At 40.4% G+C, this 18,714-nt stretch overlaps 1 protein-coding gene across 5 annotated transcripts in view; it reads right to left on the bottom strand.

Annotated features, from left to right (window-relative positions):
* LOC134563399 (sodium-dependent phosphate transporter 2-like) overlaps positions 1-18,714 on the bottom strand; it is a 54,375-nt gene that overhangs the window by 24,432 nt on the left and 11,229 nt on the right. For 4 of the 5 annotated variants that reach the window (XR_010083357.1, XM_063421308.1, XM_063421307.1 and 1 more), the window contains 3 exons: positions 7,116-7,666; positions 1,677-1,817; positions 371-456 (listed from right to left, as the gene is read on the bottom strand). Coding sequence is in view for 4 of the 5 variants with exons in the window: in XM_063421308.1 (XP_063277378.1) it covers positions 371-456; positions 1,677-1,817; positions 7,116-7,404 (516 nt within the window). In the remaining variant the exon portion in view is untranslated. Of the gene's footprint in view, positions 1-370; positions 457-1,676; positions 1,818-7,115; positions 7,667-7,812; positions 8,031-18,714 lie in introns of all 5 variants that reach the window. The other variant, XM_063421309.1, reaches the window with a different exon arrangement.

Below are 18,714 nucleotides of genomic sequence, written 5' to 3'. Positions count from 1 at the left end.
ATTAGAGTATCTCCAAGGGAGGACTGTTCTGTTTAAATTACAGTCAGAACAGCTATTGCGAGGCTATGTCAATGCCAGCAAGCTTGTACTAATATAGAAGTAGCCTCAATGTACCATCCTCTGGCCAAACAGAATATACAATATTAATTATCACATAGCACCTTCTAAGCCTCAAATACTTGTCAAATTACTTACTGTGAGCTTTCAGAACTAAGAGCAAGTATAACTCAAATGGCTATTAAAAAAATGACTGGTCTCCTGTCCAAAAAGAAGTCACAAACTTTCAACTCTGGAAATGCCAGCACTCAAATGGGAGGCTAAAACACAACCTTCATACTAAGCACTCATTATAATAGTGAGATTTCTTTACCTTGTTTAAAATGAAAAATCTGATCAGCACAAAGAGGATTCCAGACATCAAACCAGATAACAGTGGAGAAATAAACCAAGAGGCAACTGTGTTGAAGAAAGAATGAAACTTGAAATAAACAACATTCTTGCCTAATAGTTAAGTATACTGTTAATGAGCAATAAATTTAAAACAGTTCTTGTACAACTGGAATGAATGTTCTGTATGTTTACTTACAACTGGTGCAACTCAATGTCCACCAACACTCATGAAAGTCAAAGTAATGCTAGGCACCATTAGAAACAACAGCCAAAGCATTTCCTGCTAAATTTGCAAGTTTAGCGATCAAATTCATCAGGAAAGATTCTTGTAGTTTGAATCAGAGTAGACCAAAAAAGCACTGTGATTTCCTAATCACCATGACCATGAATGTTGCAAGCAAGTGGAAAGCAATTGCATCTAGCAGGATGCCATGCTGCTCCCAGGGTAAGTCTCGAGTTCCAAAATGCCACAGAAGCATCAACTGTAATGTATGATGCATGTACATTTTTTGCAGGCCAGCACTGCAAGTGTCCAGGACTGATTTAACTGAAGTAGGTGGCAAAGCTCCCACTGATTTCAATAAAACTGGATTAGGGCAGCACTCTCAAAATCACATCCACAGTGATTTATTGTTTGCAGCATGGTTAACAGATTGATTCTGCTGTCACTGAAAACTCTTTTAGTTTTACTATTGACAGAAGTAAAAAAATACATGCATTGCTATAGTTCTAATGTATTACCATGCCTTCAGCATGAAATCCTTTTAACAGAGACTTTAGGCTGCACCTCGAGTTCCAAAGTCTTCCAAAACAATAACAAAACACTCCATCACATCCCTGCTTGGATGTGCCACTGATCTTGGCAATGGGAGGCTGTGAGTTAAACATGCTGTATGCCCTGGAGGTGGTGGGTGGAGAAACATGACTGTGGGCATTCACATGATAGCATTCACATTGTTGAGAGCAAGAACAGGGTAGTATGAGCTGCCACAATAAGAATTAGAAGAGGAAGAATGTCACCTTGAAGCACGTTTCTTGAGGGAGACAATGTGTCCCCAGCTTACCACTGGGGAAGTACAACTTTTGTCTTACCCCTTTCTCCACTGGAGGCACACTGCAGCCCTCAATGAACATGGCACCAGTGCATTTTCTAAATGACACGACTGGGGTGGAAAATAAATTAATGAGGGAGTGCTATCAGCACAAAGCAGATTTCTGGGAATGTTTTTTGCAGGCAGCACACACTATTTCACATACCCTCACACATAAAAGGAGACAGCACTTACCAATCTTGACAAGCTGAATCCACCTGACACCCTGCATGCCAATTGCCACCAGAGAAAATCCAATTGTAGCACCTACAATGCAATGGGTGCCTGATATTGGGAGTTTCAAGAACGATGCAATTAGCTGCCAAACAGCAGAACCTAGAAACAAATGAACCATATGGTATAAACAACAACAATAATGTAACGCAGAAAATTCGTTGCCATGCACCCACATTCTTTTACAAGTGCTGCCTACACTCCTCATGCATAAGAGAGATCTTCTAAAGAGAGTTTTGTTCCTGTTCTGTCTCTAGAAGCAGATACTAAGACAGTTGAACAGCAGCTTTGAATGCTACATCTTACTTATGTTTATGACTAACAGCTCTCTACAATTCACGACAGTTCTGCTTTCAGTATTTACAGCCTGTCTGATTAAGTACACAAACTGCTCCCAGTGTACATCAAGCTTAGAAAACATCATTCTTGAGAGCTGACTCTGGAAGTCTCCAGGTGATCAGCATGAGGAGGCGTTCACCATTTCACTAGTGAACTACCCATGCTCCTAAACTTGGATACTACCAGAGAAAGGTTCAAATTGTGGGACAGAGAGATTTTATGCTTCATCTCAGTGATATACAGCCATCCAGTCCTCTATAGGAAAAATGGACCAAGGAAAGAATAAGGACTCTCTCACTGTCTTCATCTGCAGCTCATTGTTGCACTGGAAAAATTCAAGACTGCTGAAAAGGCTTATGTTAGTCATGGAGAAGCCAAAGATATCCCTGGCTGTCTTGGTTTGGAAAGACAGCTAACTGTCAGGGAAAACTGGAGTTTCCCTTGGAATGGAGAATGTAAAAAACCCCTTCCTCCAAACTATTACAATTTTGCAATTAGGAGCTTTGAGGAAAAAAACGGGAATAGGAATAATAGTTGTTTGCTAGGAATATTTAAAAAAATACAAATGTAGTAGTACCAAAAAAAAACCAAACAAGCAAACAAACAAAAGTCCTAGAAAACCCTGACAGAGTCAGAGATATGACCTAACATGCTGTTGTCAGGGTGTTGGAAGCAGTCCAAAATAAGTCCTCCTGGAGTAACAGATGTTGTTCTGTGAAGTAGAGATCATCCTGTAGAAAAAAAGGGTCCAGCGCTGGTGAGATGGGTCCAGTCTTCCTCTGGGAATCCAGTGGAAACAGGCTATCTTGGTGTTTGGGATTGCTGGTTTTATCCCGGTGGAAAGGCTTTGGCTCCTCCCACTGAGTGGAGCATCTCACAATGGAATGAAATAACGTTATCAGTCATGTGAGAGGCCTTAAATGGCCCATTGACAGGTGATGTCCCTCGGAGGAGGATGGGTGGAGGAAGAGATAAGGAGGCACTGCCTTATCTGGTGTTATCAGTTGTCCCATTAACAGAAGGCATCCACCCTCTTCCCCCCCCCAGAGTTATAAGAGATAAAGAACAATATCTCCCAACCAGTTTCAACAGATGAAAATAGAATACACATTTTTGGTTACATTTTTCAACCCAAGATACTGGCATAAGGAAATAAGTTCCCCTAACTAACTAAGGGACAGTGGTTAATGGTCTATAAAGTAAATGCAACATCTGGTGTTCGAACAAGACATCCAGGAAGGATGCTGGCCAAGAGTGCAGGGGAAAAACAAAGTACCCCAAGCACCTGTTTCAGGAGTTAGATGAGACACAGTTGACCACCAAGCTCTCAAGCACGCAGCTCCATGCTCCGACTCCTTTTCACTTTGCAAAGACACATGATCCCTGCTTGTCTTGCAGAGGCACTAACCTCAAGACACCAAAATACTTTTGAGAGTGACAAAAGCTTTCTGTGGACCTCCCCTAATATTAGAGAATTCTAACAAAGATCTCTTCTTCATTGTAATACTTCATGGCCTTAAGACTAAATCTTCATGTATTGAGTCACCAATGGCAGCAATCAGACTGCTATAACAGATCCTGAATTTTCTGGCTCATGCCACCTCTCTTAAGAGATATGCAGCAGATATGGGTGATAAAGCAAGGTCACTGAACATACACTGGCAGATTACCCAAATTTTCAACCTCCATCCTCAATTCCAACATGAGAAGATGGTTTGAAGGTCTTGAAACAGAGCCATGTGCAAATGGTGATTTGCTGGTATAATACGTGGCTACATTTGGAAGTCAACCAGTTTGTAAAACTGATCTCTCCTGGCATACTATCCCAAAACAACTGTTGCTTCTTTTGCTAGTGGAAATTCCAGATCAATCAAGGAACACCTGCTCTTTAATTTTTTGGCTTCTTTTCCCCTGGACTAAAATAAAAATAAAACCACTTTGAAATCTTTGGCATGAACTTAGAGACCAGCAAATGGAAGTGAGGAGAAGGAGAAATCAGATGGTTACATCTGAAAGAAGCCAAATAAAAAGATAAGCTACCCATAGATATGTAATTACAAAATACTCAGTATAAAAAACAGAGGAAATGCAACCAAGCCACAGCTGCACTGCAAATGTCTAGTGAGGACTGGGGGTTTATTGCCGGAGGAAATAGAGGGAGTATGGAACTATTTCTTGTTTATTTAACTTCACAGAATCACAGAATGATTTGTGTTGGAAGGGACCTTAAAACACCAGCTAGTTCCAAATCCCGTGCACTGGGCAGGGACACCTTCCACTAGACCAGATTGCTCAACTGAAACCAAATAGGAGAGAAAGAAAAAGGTGGTGGAGGACCAATGGATGGTCTGAAAAGGACAATGCATAATCAAAAGAAGTTTAAGGAAGCACATTAAGGAACAGAAGAAAATACAAAGGAAGCCAGAGCAGAACTTTACTCTGGGACTTGCAGTGCTTTAACTACCTACATCAAAGCTTTAACTCTTCTTTAACATAAAATGTATTGTTCTCAAATTTTACCTTTGCAAAACTAACTTAGGAAGCAGGAGGCTCACTAGGCCCATCACAGAGTCCCAAATTCAGACCCTTCATGCCTGCTGACACCGTGGCCCATACCTTTTCCTCTTGGTTAATGTCCCCTAAAGACAGAGGGCTGGCTGCAGACTGCCCTGGCCAGGAGTTGCCTGCACCAGTGTTTGGCCAGGTTGCGTCTCATGCTCCCCTGCTGCTGAGGGCACCTCATCCCTTCTCCTGAGGCTCCGGTGCTCCATGCCAGCTGTGAGCCCCCATCAAACACCACATCACCTGCAGGACTAGATTAGTACTTGGCTCTGCTAATCCTGGCTGGGATGTCCTCTCTGTTGGTGGCATCTCCTCAGTCACATCAGCTGCTGACTTCAGCTCGCACCAGAACCTCTAGAACAACACATGGGCAAGTCCTGACAATAACCTGCTTCCTTTTCTCTTAGGAGAGAAGGTTGACCTAAACATTAAGGATCTTCCACCAACATCTGGAAAGGGGATACAGTGACTTTTGGTCTCTCCCAGACTGTTGACTCATTTAAGCCTCATTGAAATTCAGAAGCTAAATCCATTTGCAAAAACATGATCATGAGGCATGAGAGAACAGGGTGGGGGAAAATGCAGAGCAAAAACAGAAAGAGGAAAAGAAAACATCCAAGAAGGCTCAGAGAAAACACAGAAAAAAATATCATACATCCAGAGAAAAGCTGGAGATGGATTTGAGGAAAAAAAAATTGAAATCTGCATTTTGCAACTTGTGATTAATTCTGAAACTTATAATGTGGAATTTCTTCTCAATGCCCCTCCTGGAGGAAGGGAATGCAACTGGTCATGAAGTTCACACAGGCTTATGTAAATACGCATGCAAATAAGTTGTTTTCTTTGAGCTTCTGGCCAGTTGCCTCTGCAGGGGGTATCTGAGACTTAAAACTTTGCCCTGCCAGGATCAGGATACCAGAAATAGATACAGAAAAGAAAACGGACCCTTCCTTCAATGGGAATCAAGAGCACGCAGGTCACTTACATTTCAGACAGTGTGCAGTGCTCCCGGCTAACCCATGGGAAAAGACAGAGCCATCTCAGCAAGAACAAGGATAAAAGATGCAAGTGGAATGGTGCTAAAAAGCCATCCTACACCTTGAGGGAAAGACCAGACACCCACAGCTGACCCTGCAAGGTATCAGGAAAGAGGAACTGATGGGATGGGGAGGGGCAAGAACATTTGAGGTGGTTTAAGGTGGGACCATCTGTGGAAGTGGCTGCTGTCCCAGTGATTTCTTGGTAACCAACGCCTCTTCCCCTTAGGCAAGGAAAGGTGGCCAATCTTCAGTGGGCTCAGAAGCAGCCAAAGAACCAAGGGAACTACCTCCATACTCTCAGGAAAACAAAGCCACCTCTGACAACTCCAGAAACTGTCATTCAATGTCCATTATGATCCATAAAAATAAAAGAAATTGGAAAAAAAAAAAAAAAAGGGCACTCAATTTTCCCTTTTCCCAAAGGAAACAGGAAAATAACCATATGTAGTCTCTGCAATGACTATGAAATCTCTGCACAGACTTACCTATCTCCTGTGCAGGTCTTGCATAAGAAGTGTGAGGAGGTTAGAAGGGATAGGTGGAAATAATATTTAGGATAGGTTTAAGGAAGAAAAGCTTTAAGTGGAACATCCCTGTCAAGCAGAGGATGCTGCAATGCTTGTGTAAATCACACCAGACTGTCATGGGATATCACCAACCTGCCAGACTGAGGTGGGAGGGCTGGCCCCTTGCCAGGGCTGCCTCTCCCACAGCTCAAGGGTTTCATCCCTGCTGCCTCCTGCCCTTTAAAAGCAGGTTTGCTCCTTGAGGGAGCTCTCTAAAAGCTCACAAAGCCTCTTGCACATTAAGAGTAAATACCGTGGCTTACCTCAGAATATGCTGTTTGTTCTGAACAGAGATTTAGTTAACTACAAACACAAGCAAGGGGGCACTCTAAGGTATGCTGACCCGCTGCTGTTTGGGTCAGAAAAACTAAAAAGACCTTAAATGTGTGATTATCTTTACTGCTCCCTTAGTTTTGCCATGGGCAAGGGTGAAGTGTAGGACTAATTAGAATCACTCAGCCAGGCAATCAGTTTACACAAATGTGTCTGGATTTTCTATAACTTTTTCTAAAAGGATTCCTCCTCATACACACTCATTGCAAACTGCTGATTCTGTAGGATCTTCTGTACAGACACAAATGCTAGGCTTTTCAATTTACCATTACAAAAATCTCCAAAATAATTTTTTCCAGTATCTCATACATATATAGGATCCATTGTGTTAAACATTTCTTTTCATCTATTAGTTAAATGTCTGAACCATTGAAAAATGTAAATTATTAGAAGCAGTTAAAAAAACCATAGGAGACTTAAAAAGGAATACAGGCCCCTGCATTCACAAAAAAACAGAAGTGCAGGTCCAGAAGATGGGAAGACTTAATTAACAATGCTCACAATGAACAGGGTGACAAATACAGAACAAACATTACTTGAAATAGGAAAGTATTACTTACCAACCATTGCACTCACTTCTCCTGCCATCAGCAGTGGGACAGTGTTGTTGTACAGGTTAACATCAATGATACCTTTCCGAATTGTTTCTCCTACTTTTGCTCCCAGCAGTACTGAGCCAGTGGTTTCAAAAACCGAAGCCAAAATGCAAGCCTGGCGTAAAGTAACAACACCAGAGCCCACAGCCGTTCCAAAAGAATTTGCAACATCATTCGCACCAACCGAAAAAGCTAAAATAAAAGCAATGATAAAACCCACAATGACCATCCACAGGTACTCATCCATTGCCATCTTTTCCCAAACTGTAGATCAGATTCCCCTTTGCAAATAGTTAATAGTCAAAGCTGGAGGGCACCGCAATGGATTTGGAAAGCAGATTTCTTGTAAACAATGAGTTCTCTCTGGAAAGTGCTGGGTAGTGTTAGAATGTGAAGAAACTGCTAACTGCTGATTTTCAAACTACTATAAATACTGTTCATTTGGCTGCCTTCGGTCAGCAGTGAAACACATTCCATATTTTGCTTCCAAACCAGTAGGACTGCGATGTTCTGTCCTGCAACAGAGGAAAAAAAAAACAGAGAAAAGAAAAAAAGAAAAGAAAGTTAGAAAAAAAAAAGGAGGGGAATACTCAGCAGAGCTCATAACAATGTGCATTTTCAGAAGTAAACAGATGATTTAAACCTACTAATGGGGTCCTACCTCAGCATGTGACTGCTCTAATCATAAAGCAATTCAGAGAAGATTCAAACAGGATATATGGCCTCAGGAGAAAAGGATGTCCTATGTATGAAGTCACCCCTCCTGTCATTTTATGCAAGGTGATGGTTCAAAATAGAGCTTCCTTCAAAACTTGAGAGGCCCAGCTTGATGTCCACTATGTTGGCACAAGCAACAGCACAGAAGCAGCCAAGCTGTGTCTTTAACAAGATGGAAATCAAAAGGAAAAAAGGAATAAACACAAGTTTAAAAATTAACATGTAGGCTGCCTATGAATGGCTAGGTGTTACTACTTTCAACCTTAAAAAACAGTAAGAGATTTTAAATGCTTATAAAAAAAAGAAAGGGAAAAAAAGGCAGATCTCTGCTGAGAAAGTTTTCAGAAATGCAAAATATCCTGCAAAGCAGGCCAGTGACTAAATGCAAACTAAATCTTGTAGCATGCTTCTTTCTGGAGCCCAAAATATATTTGGCATGCTCAGACATGCTGAGCTATGCCCCTCATCACCTAATGTAACCCAAGAGCCTGTGGTATTTCATGTTGTTACTGGGATGAAAAAGAAACTGGAAAAAACACCATGCAGTAGAGAATGGCAGGTGATCTGCTCCATGTGTGACACCTGGAAGTCAACAGCCTGCATCTCTCCTGGTCTCACTTACATTTCATCAATGTACCTCTATGCAACCCAAATGCAATTCAACCTGACCTGCTGGAGGCTGGGAGATTCTCCCATTTACCTCTGGGACTGATGGTGCCTCTGCAGTCAGTTGTGCTATGCTACCACTGCAGACTCTGGATGGAAAAGTACATTTTCCTATTTAGGCTTTGGATAACTCTTCCTGAACCAGCCCAAACTGTTCTCCCATGCTGCAAACTCACACCTGGGCATGAGCAGGGCAGAGGAATTGTGTTAGGACTTGGGAGCTGCAGGACCTGAAGCTGGAGCGTGCATCTCTGATGGCTGTTAGAGTGGAGAGAAATGCGCAGAGATGACATTTCGAGCTGTAAGAAGCTAATTCTGCATTAAAGCAAGTTTTTTAGCTAACAGAGTTTTCTTATGGTCCACAGCCAGTGTACCATACTTACGACGTTCGAGTTGAAGCCTTTGAAGCGGACTTAGAAACTTGCACCTCAATGAGAAAAATTTGATTTTTGGAAATGCTAAGCACGTCCCTCTGCCTCACTGGCAGATGATCCAGACACCTCCCTCAGACTGTATTTTGTTTTTAACTAAACAGCTTATCATAACTCTGTCAACACAGAGTGCTATTTCTTTTCTATGGGAGAGATGAGAACAAAACCTAGGTAAAAAAGCACCTCGATTTATGCACAATGACAATTGAATCCTCAGGAAAAAGTCAGAATCCCGTGGTTATCATGAGATCATTTTAGGACATGTTTATATATGGACATTTACTAAGACAGGTCTCCTAGAAGCTATTCACAGTACACTACTAAGCCTAGACAAGTTTTAGTGAAAAAAAAAAAAACTAAATTTGAAAATCAAAGATGTCAGTCAGGCTTTGGGCATTTTTGTTTTTGCTAAACAATTTGCTGCTAAAGAGAACAGAGAAGTATTTAACAGCAGGAATGAATGGATAAATAAAAGCTCAGGACTAAGTTCAAATTCTAGGGAAGCAATCAGAGTGAATTGCCCTCCATCAATCCAACTGTGTGACATAAAGGAACAAACAGAGATCCCATAAATGTCTTAATCTTCTCTTCACCAAAAATTAGGGAAGAATCTACAGCACTTGTGAAACACTGAAAGATATGCAGCTCACACCACATATAAATCATGCTGCTCTCCTACTCTCAGAAGTTGCCCCATGCTGCAGCTGAAAATTTTCTTCTACTCTGGATGGGACAGAGATTCTGCGACATACCAGTTTTAACCAATTTGTTGTTGCCCAAGTATGAACAAAAATCAAAGGACAGCAGCTAGTGTAGCATTTCCCAAAATAATTTTTATGACTGCTCCACTTTGCATTATGGCAAGGCAGACAAGGGAGGACAATTTCTTTTCCTCGGCCGTGTTGAAAACAGTAGATGTTTCATGATTGACAGCGGCACTGAATTTGTACTGACAGGCAGGTTCACTTCTAGTTACCAGTGGCTGAAAAGTCTGTCTAAAATGCTTACCAGACAGCAGCTTCTGGGAGGTTAGTCCATATCCTCTCTATTTCTGTATGTTGCTTTTTATATAAAACCGATCTGTCAGGTTCCCACCTATGTGTATAAACTGAGGCCAGATCTGGCATTCCAGTTTATGGGTACAAAACACAGCACTGCATAGAAACCAAGCCTGATTGATAACCACAGCTACTAACATCGTTCATATCAATAGTTCTTATCATTTCCAGTTCACGCTCAGGCCACAAGACTCACAATTATTTACTTTAAATTACTAACGCTACATTCATGATATGAAAGGTGGTATTGAATCAAGTGGTTCAAGACTGAGAACATCCCTATATGGCTCTAAATTACATGCACAGGACTTGTCACAAGGCCAAACATGCAAGTTTAATGCTCCAGTACACAAAAAGCACTCCCAACTTAGTATAAAAAAATCAATTACCACATCAGCAGAACCAGGTTTTTTATCAATCAGTTCCTATTTTAACATATTCACAATGTGTTTAAGCATACTTCATGCTGCTACTTGATATGGAAACAAGACTGAATTTGATAGCTTTCCAAGGATTCCCATCCAGTTTAACATTGCAGAGAGGGACTGACTGTCAGCTCCCAAAACTTCCAGAGGATGCTTCCTTTGCTTAGTCCCTATCAACCTTTTGTTCCCACCACTGAAAGGTCAAAAATGGATATAAAATATCTAGCATGAAATTTTGTTGCTGAAAACATTCACTAAAAATACAGACAACAGTCACTTTAAGCAGTTCTACAAACTAGTAAGAAAGGTAAAGTATCAACAAGTTCTCATGCATTTGCTGATAATATTTTTCCCCTAACTAAAGGACAATTTGATCCTTCAGTGACTGAACAAAGTCTTTCTAACAGGCAAGTAGTTTTTATGACTCAGTACTACATATTTTCAAAATCCATTAAGGGAAAAGAAGTGTTCATGGTTACAGAAAACATGTTTTATAAAAGAAAACCATGCAGAGAAGTCTTTAAAACTCATCCAGTATTTAAAAATTGTTTCAAGAGAAAAAGGAGCTAATTCTTCTAGCAACCTTCCCTCCTGATTGGAAATACAGGCTGAAGTCTAAAATAGACATCCTATCATTCAGCACAGTCACATCTGAACATGCGAACTTTCAGAGGGTAGAAAGAGGGCTATAACTTACACCAGGCAGTCCGGGGATAAAATTCACTCCGGCACAGAAGAGCACACAAGACAACACTGAGAAGCATCAATGAGAGTCCAGATTCTTATTCAGTAGGTGAAAATCTGCCTCCTCTTAAGCAAAGAATTCTGCTGGGGGTGGGCACTGATAAAGCACAACACTGCGTCACGACTGCACCAGAGAGGCAAACCAATCCAATGAAGCTCATATTAAAAGCAACAAAACCTTCCCTTCCTCCCCCCCCAGGCATAGGCATAGACAAGAAAGGAAATCTCATTTTTGACTGTCAGCTGGGCATTTTGGTGAGATCAGGTAATCTTTGAGGAGCCCCAGATCTTCTATTTGCAAGCACACACTTTTAATTCAAGTGCATGTGACGGTAGGGTATGTACATCCAATCTGGGAATGATGTTGCATGCTTGCTACTTTATCCATGTCAGTAGAGGTCCCATAGGCTACACAGACTGCAGAAAGTTAAAAGAAAGATGTGCACAAGTTTTGACTGGATCGATGCCTAAGCAAACAACTTCACTTTCAACAGTTCAGCCTAAATTACCCACTCCAGATTCCTTCAACTGCTTTCCTTTAAGTGGGAAACACTTTTTGCACATAAGTCAAGGCAAAACTAATGTTTGCCTAAAAGTACTCGGCTTAGTTTTATATAAAATATTTGCTTTAAGACTATACAATGCAATTAAGCTATCATATTCAGCAAAAAGGAATTAAAATCAAAACTGCATTGTCACAGTTTAAAATCTGACAGAAAAAAATTATTTGGACACATTTATGGTTTATAAATTTATCTGCTAGGTTTTACTCCATTCTGAGTCACTAAAATGCGTGTAATGATATTCCAACTAAATAAAATTAAATCTGTAAATTTTCTGCATCCTGAACATTTGAGAAAAACCAAACCAATTCAGATTTGTAAACACACACATGGAAACATAATCCTTTCCTCATCTATTTTTTCAAGTTTGAATAAAGGATATTTCCTAACAAGAAGTCAAAAGTTTTCTGAATTGGTTAAATTCAGCTGCACATCTGCAGGAGTTATTTGGTAAAACTGAAAATGTTTTACATTTCTTAAGAAAACTCACACGGATTAGCAAGCCTACATCACCTTCCAAAAAGAATTAGAGCAAAACTCCAACTACAAATCTGCAATGAAGAAATGACATTAAAATCCCCCCCCCAAAAAAAGAAGTATATATATTGGGGCATGATTATTTATAAGAACTGCTGATTCTTTATTTAAGGTTGATAACCAACTACAATTAAGTCTGTGAAACAGCTGCTACCTTTATGAAAAGCTACATCTCTCAACTCTGGTTGTGATGTCTTTCCTTTTGCTTCTGCAATAGCTGGCAAACAGGCTTCCAGTTTTTAGAAAATTGAGAGGCTAAGACTTTCACAGTGGCTTTCCCTTATGGACAAAAGCAACATACTTTAACAACAAGTACATTAATCTTTTCCTACAGATTATATATCTTACTACCTTTTTTTACTTTTTATTTTTTAACAAGTAGCACCAATCAAGTCAGAGTGACCATAATTGTAAACATTAAGTCAGCCTGTATTTATAGATCTTGATTCCAAAGTTTTAAGAAAGTGAATAAACATGCACAGAAACTTCTTGTAGCACTTGTTTAACTTTATAAAGTAAAACAAAACAAAAAAAAATTGCAAAATATTATTTCATGTTCTCTTTATAGCTGATGTCTGCCTCCAACCCAAAGGGTACCAGTAAGTGTTAAATCCATCCTAATTCTCCTTAAAGGACCAGCCCAGAGTATTTTTAAATGGGGGAATTAAAATTTCCCCAGCCTAGAATAACCACCACCAGTGTCCAGGTAAAAACACTGCCGAGGGGATATGTTATTTGAGAGGTATCTATTTCAATTTCAAACCCCACAAGCTGCCAGCCTGACCTGTGGGAAGCATCTCAGACTCAGGAGAGCTACAAACTGGAACCATTTGAGTGCTGCTTCCCACGAGCCAGCCTGGCCACAATGGTGGTTTCTTGTTGACCTAAGCTTCAAAGCTCAGTTTACACGCAAAGCAAAGGATATAATAAACAGCACAGAGAAAAGGAAATATCTTCAAAGTTTTAGTTCTGCTAAATCAGCATTGTGGACTTCAGGCATGGGAAAATTCAAGCCAAGATAGGTTGACCATTTAAAAGAGTTATAATTTGGGACACCACTAAAGAAGCAAGCAAAGGAAACTTCATAAGACCACAGAATAAATTATGAGGATTGGTTTTTGGAAATGGCAGCATCAGTTTGGTTCCCATCAAATCAAATATTTGTAGAAATGATAAATTACAATCTCAATCAGATATCATAATTTGGTTTTAATTGTAATTTATTTTGGTAAATCCACAACTGATAGATCCTTGTTTGATTCAACAAACTTGTGCTGAGCAGATTTATATTCTGGCTTAAATAATGTATTAGGACAAGCCAATTTAAATATTTAATTTTAAACTCCCTTTGTTTTGCATTTCTGCATCAGCTATTTTCTCAAAGATGCCCAGGTTCTCATTTCCCAGTGACCACTAAAGCAAAGTTAATTTTGCAACTTAGTGTAACTTTTATATCAAATGTAGCTGGCCTTTTTTGTCATTCAGGTTGGAAGGCTACATATGTAATTGATTATTCATATTTTAAAACACATACATTTTGAGTAGAAAATAATGGGGGATGAGTACAATTTTCTAACATAAAACCCCATAAGAATTGGAACCTGGATGCCTGTAAAATGCATTTAGTCAGGAACAGAAATACAATAAAAACATCCAAAACCTGCAAGATGTTGTTCCTGTTACACTGTGCCAGCTTAAATAAGGTTACTGACCAGCCACAGGAGCTTTTGGGCTCCCATGTACCTGCTGGTACTCTAAAACTGGGAGCCATAAGCACCTGGAACTGGGGACCCTGACCCTGCCTGGGAACACTTATTCCCTCTCAGACTGTTTAATCTATAATTCCTCCTATAGATTGTTTAATATATAAACAAAGAAAGTAAAATTAATGAGGAGCAATGAAAATGGGTGGCAGATGGCAGCCCATCATACCTCAAAGAAATCCAGCTCTTGTAATACCCTCTTCTTTCTGGTATTGAAGGCCCCCATGACCATCTCCACCATGGGGGCCTTGAAGCAGGACACCAAATGCCAATCATTACCTGGAAATCAGCCCTGAGGTCCTTGAGACTAACAGAGATTTAAGACTGCTCTACCAAACACAGCACCTCTTCTTGGTGCTTTGGTAGTTCAGTTATGCTCAATGAATACCAACAAAACTGAGCATCTGCTCTGCAGAGAGCTACAAATGCAGTTTAAGTTAAAAAGAGCCAATAAAAGCACATCTGCTTTTGCATATTGGATAGCAAGCTCCAAAACATTCTGTTATCTATCTGGATAATCTCCAAAAGAGATGCATCCATGTTTCACTGCAAGAAAAACCATCTTGGGGACTCTCTGGAAAGTTTAATGCAGTAGACATAAAAATTAAGAAGTCATTTAGCATTCAGGGATGGAGCAACTCCTCTGCTCTACAGAATCAAACCCCTTGGATGGGCTTTCTTGATGGCTCTGAACTCTGTCACCCTATCATCCAAACATTTTTTTTTCCAGCAAGCTTGTGGGCTCTCAAAGAGGACATCCCACCCCAGTTAGGAGACTTCCACTCCCAGTGGTCGAGGTGAATTAGCTATGCTTGCAGAAGCATGCATGGAGAGCTGCCATATTACAGCATGTGACTGCTTGAGATCACACTTGTCTACGGAGTGAGCCAGCCCTGGGAAATGAAAGGGAGGAACCCACAAGTGGAATTGCTGGAGGCCAAGGCTGGCACAGAGGATGACACAGGCTCTGGGTGCTGTGTGGCCTGGGAGAGCCATGCTGACTCCAACCCCTATCACAGCACAAGCCCATGTCAAGCCAGGAGGAGTTCAAAGGCAGCACAGCAATTCTGAAGGAGCAAGGTTTTGGCCAGCTGATTCAAGCACTGCCCCAGTTAATGCTAGGAACTGGACTCGGATTGCCTGTGATTCCAGCCGATTGACCAGAGACTGGACCATACTCATGTCCATACTAAGACCAAGGAAAAGGGTGAGCTGCTGTTCCGAGCCTCTCTGAGCTTAATCTTCCCTTCCCAGACCCATATCCAAAAAAACCAATCAGCATGGGCACAGTACTATAAAAGCCCTGGCTACCACTGACAACTCAAGGAGCATTATCCTGAAGTACTGACTTTACACAGAATATAAAAATTGCTCATGAAACACTCCTGTGGCAATTCAAAAATATGCATTTTGCAAACTCAGAGGTTTATGCAAAGATGCCCTTGGTGAAAAGCCAGAGTGTGGTTGCCAAAAGTCAACAATGCAAATTTTTCAGATAAAGGAAACCTGACGCATCCAGACCAAGATTGCCTGCCATTTCCATTTCAGTTTGGGTTTCAGAGAACAACCACTGTGGAGCCTTCTGTTTGAGCCAAAAGAGATGGCTGGAGCTCCCTTGAGTCCAGCAACCCCCCTCTTCAAACAGAGCTAGAGTGAGTAGCTATCAACATGCCAAACCACACTGGCTGGCTCTCATTGCCAACCTCCAAAATCGGTGTGGCCCACAGGACAGAAGACCAAGCACTGCTGAAATGAGCTAGCTGAATGTCAAGAGAAAAGGACCAGGGGTATAACCAAACAGAGGAGGGACAACAACACTCACAGAGGTGTCAACCAAAGTTATGGGGGTAAAAGGAAGTAGATGAGGCCAGTACACTCTGGCAATGTAAATTCAGCTTTTTTTTTCTATGAGCATTGCAGTAATAGAGATATAAAGGGGGAAACAGCAATGAAAGCTGTGACCTTGGCTTCATTTCACAGGAATAAGAGCCCAATATTACACCAGGAGGCTGGTGATCATGCTTATGCTGCCTGGTGACCATGCAAAGCATGGCATCTGCCAATTAATAGGCCTGTTTCCCCCTCGAAGTCCAATAGCTGCTGATCTCTGTTCTTGAGTCCATGTAATAGTCTACATCTGTCTCCTGCAGCCTTTGCTGCTAGAGGCATGAGGAGCATGATGGTGAAGCAAATACCTTGAGTTCCACCTACCAGGCAGCATTAATGTCCTGGTAGCTTCACCATAGGTTGACAATACTGTGGCCAACAGACTTGTCACATGGGCTAGAGATTATATCACTGTAAATGCAACATGCCAAAGTGTCCCACAGCTGGGTTCTTGGCTTAGCAAACACGTCCAAGAGGACTTACTAAGGGTGTGTGGTCATATGAAGCAGGTCAAGAAAGCTAGGCTGTATCTCTCATGGAAGGCCAGGGAGCAAACCCAGTGGTCCAGTGCCAACGTCCAGGTAGAGCACAAAAAGTCTTCCTAAAGGTTTGGGCAAGATAGCATGGACTGATGAGCTTGAACAACTAAAATTTCTCTGCTTGACACACAGGCTGTAGGGAAGAGGCAGTTATTTGGCAGCAGACAGTATTTGAGTACTTGGCATCAGCAAACAGGGCCGGTGGCTACTGTGCCTCATCCTCAGGAAAAGGTGTTCCTAAGCCTTGATGATGACAGTGACACATTTCAGCAGCCTGGTGGCTGCCCAGAGGAGAAAAGATAGAATAGATGCTGCTGAGAGGTCAGGAATAGCAAAGGGGATTCCATGAGGAACCCTCCCCTCTTCCCTGCCTTCTAGTGTGAGAATCAGAGCTAGTCATGCCAGGATCCTGCTGTGCTCACCATGGCTCAAGCTGGGACTTCTCTAGACTATGCACCTCTCTTGCAGAAAGTGACCAACCCAACAATGGGAGTGGTCCAGCACTGACACAGACCTCTCCACTCCACACAAGCACTGTGAGAAGAGCTACATCACTCCAAGGAAGGGTGTAAATTCCAGAATGAGCTGAAAAAATTAAGCAGAAAAGGAGAAAATAACCCCAATAAATAAATAAAATTAAGTCTATGGCAGTCACGCATGACAATCACACCATGTCAAGAGTCCTCTGAAATATGGAAGAACATTTTCAGAGCACATTTCTTGCAAGACCTGGTAAAGGACCAAGGTCTACTTCTGTCATACTGATAAGGAAAATTTACCCACTGTTATCCATAAAACAAATGAGAAAGTAGATAATCATATAAATAAAGAACACTGAATACACAGGCAAAAAGAATATAAAGTATTTTTTCCTTTAAAGGAGTAATCAAGGAATCTATAATTAAAAATAAAATAGTTTCTTGTCACCAAGACCTTCAGAAGTCATATAAATCATTTCCTCTTCCATCTCTTCTACACATAAATTAAAAAGGGGAAAATTAATTATGCCATTTCTTCAACTATTAATCAGTTTCTCCACTTTGAATTAAGCAAATATTTAATTAAATCAAATTAATAAAATTATGTGAGGAAAAGAGTTGCTCTGAAACAGTGGAACACGTTACTCCCAAAATGGGCTTAATATTTCAGTCAACACTGTCTTCAAACCTTTAACCAGATATCTTTCACAATTTGATTTTTTCTTTAAAACTTCAGCAGACATGAAGACACCTTAATCACTTAATTTAATACTAATAACTAAATAGTTTATAATAAATTTGGGCTATATTACAAGTTTGTTTCTTTCAAATCAAAAGTACTATGGTTTTACAAGAAATATAATCCTTTTCAGTTTTAAAAATTTCTCAATTAAGCAAAGAGTATTTTCCATTCTCTAAAGTAATCCAGAACCTGGACTACATTGTTCACTAATGTACTTTCCATCTGGCATACACTAGTGCACTAATCAAATGTGAAATTTGCAGAACACCATTCTCTATCTACTTTAAAACACTACTTTAAAATCAATTACTGAAAAATCTATTTAAAATTTGAAAATAATTACAAACTGATCCACTGGCTACTCTAATCCTGGGATTCTATTTTGACTGATTCTCTAAGGTTTATTCAGAAAACAGAGTAATTGCACTTGAATGCACAGTTCTCCATCAAGAAAGTCTTCCACAAGAACATGCATGAACCCACACTGAGTGTGTCTCATGGGCAAACATCATGAAAGGAGTAATGCTGGGAGAAACACTAGGTGAACACAGAGGTACAGGTAACACGAAGAAAACAAATGTGCAGATTTACTTGCTCCAGTCAACAACAGTAGCTAAAGTTTATTGATTTCAGTTTCAGCAGCTAAAAATCCATGAAAACATTCTTATATGATACAAACAATACTATCCCATATTCAAATTTCTATTAAAGTAATAAAATAGGCTAGGATTTTCTCACAGTCATTGCAATTTACTAATTAATTAGTACAATAAAACCTATTTTAAAATGTAAATATAAAGTGCAAATAGCTTTTGTATCCAATTGTGATGTAGCAGTTCAATTATATGGAAATATCTAAGTAAAGAGACTAAAGAAATATTGTTAGCTACAAAAATAGCTGGACACGTTCTCAGCCACTGTCTCTCAACTCTTCCTCTTATATCCGCTGTAAAACTATTTCCAACACACTAATCACATCTATTCGGAAGAAACTAAAATTATATGATTTCAA

The sequence above is a fragment of the Prinia subflava genome, chromosome W (genome assembly GCF_021018805.1).
Source record: "Prinia subflava isolate CZ2003 ecotype Zambia chromosome W, Cam_Psub_1.2, whole genome shotgun sequence".
NCBI classification, from domain to species: domain Eukaryota; kingdom Metazoa; phylum Chordata; class Aves; order Passeriformes; family Cisticolidae; genus Prinia; species Prinia subflava.
Note: the sequence above shows the minus strand (reverse complement) of the source record. Positions and strands in the feature narration are given on the sequence as shown.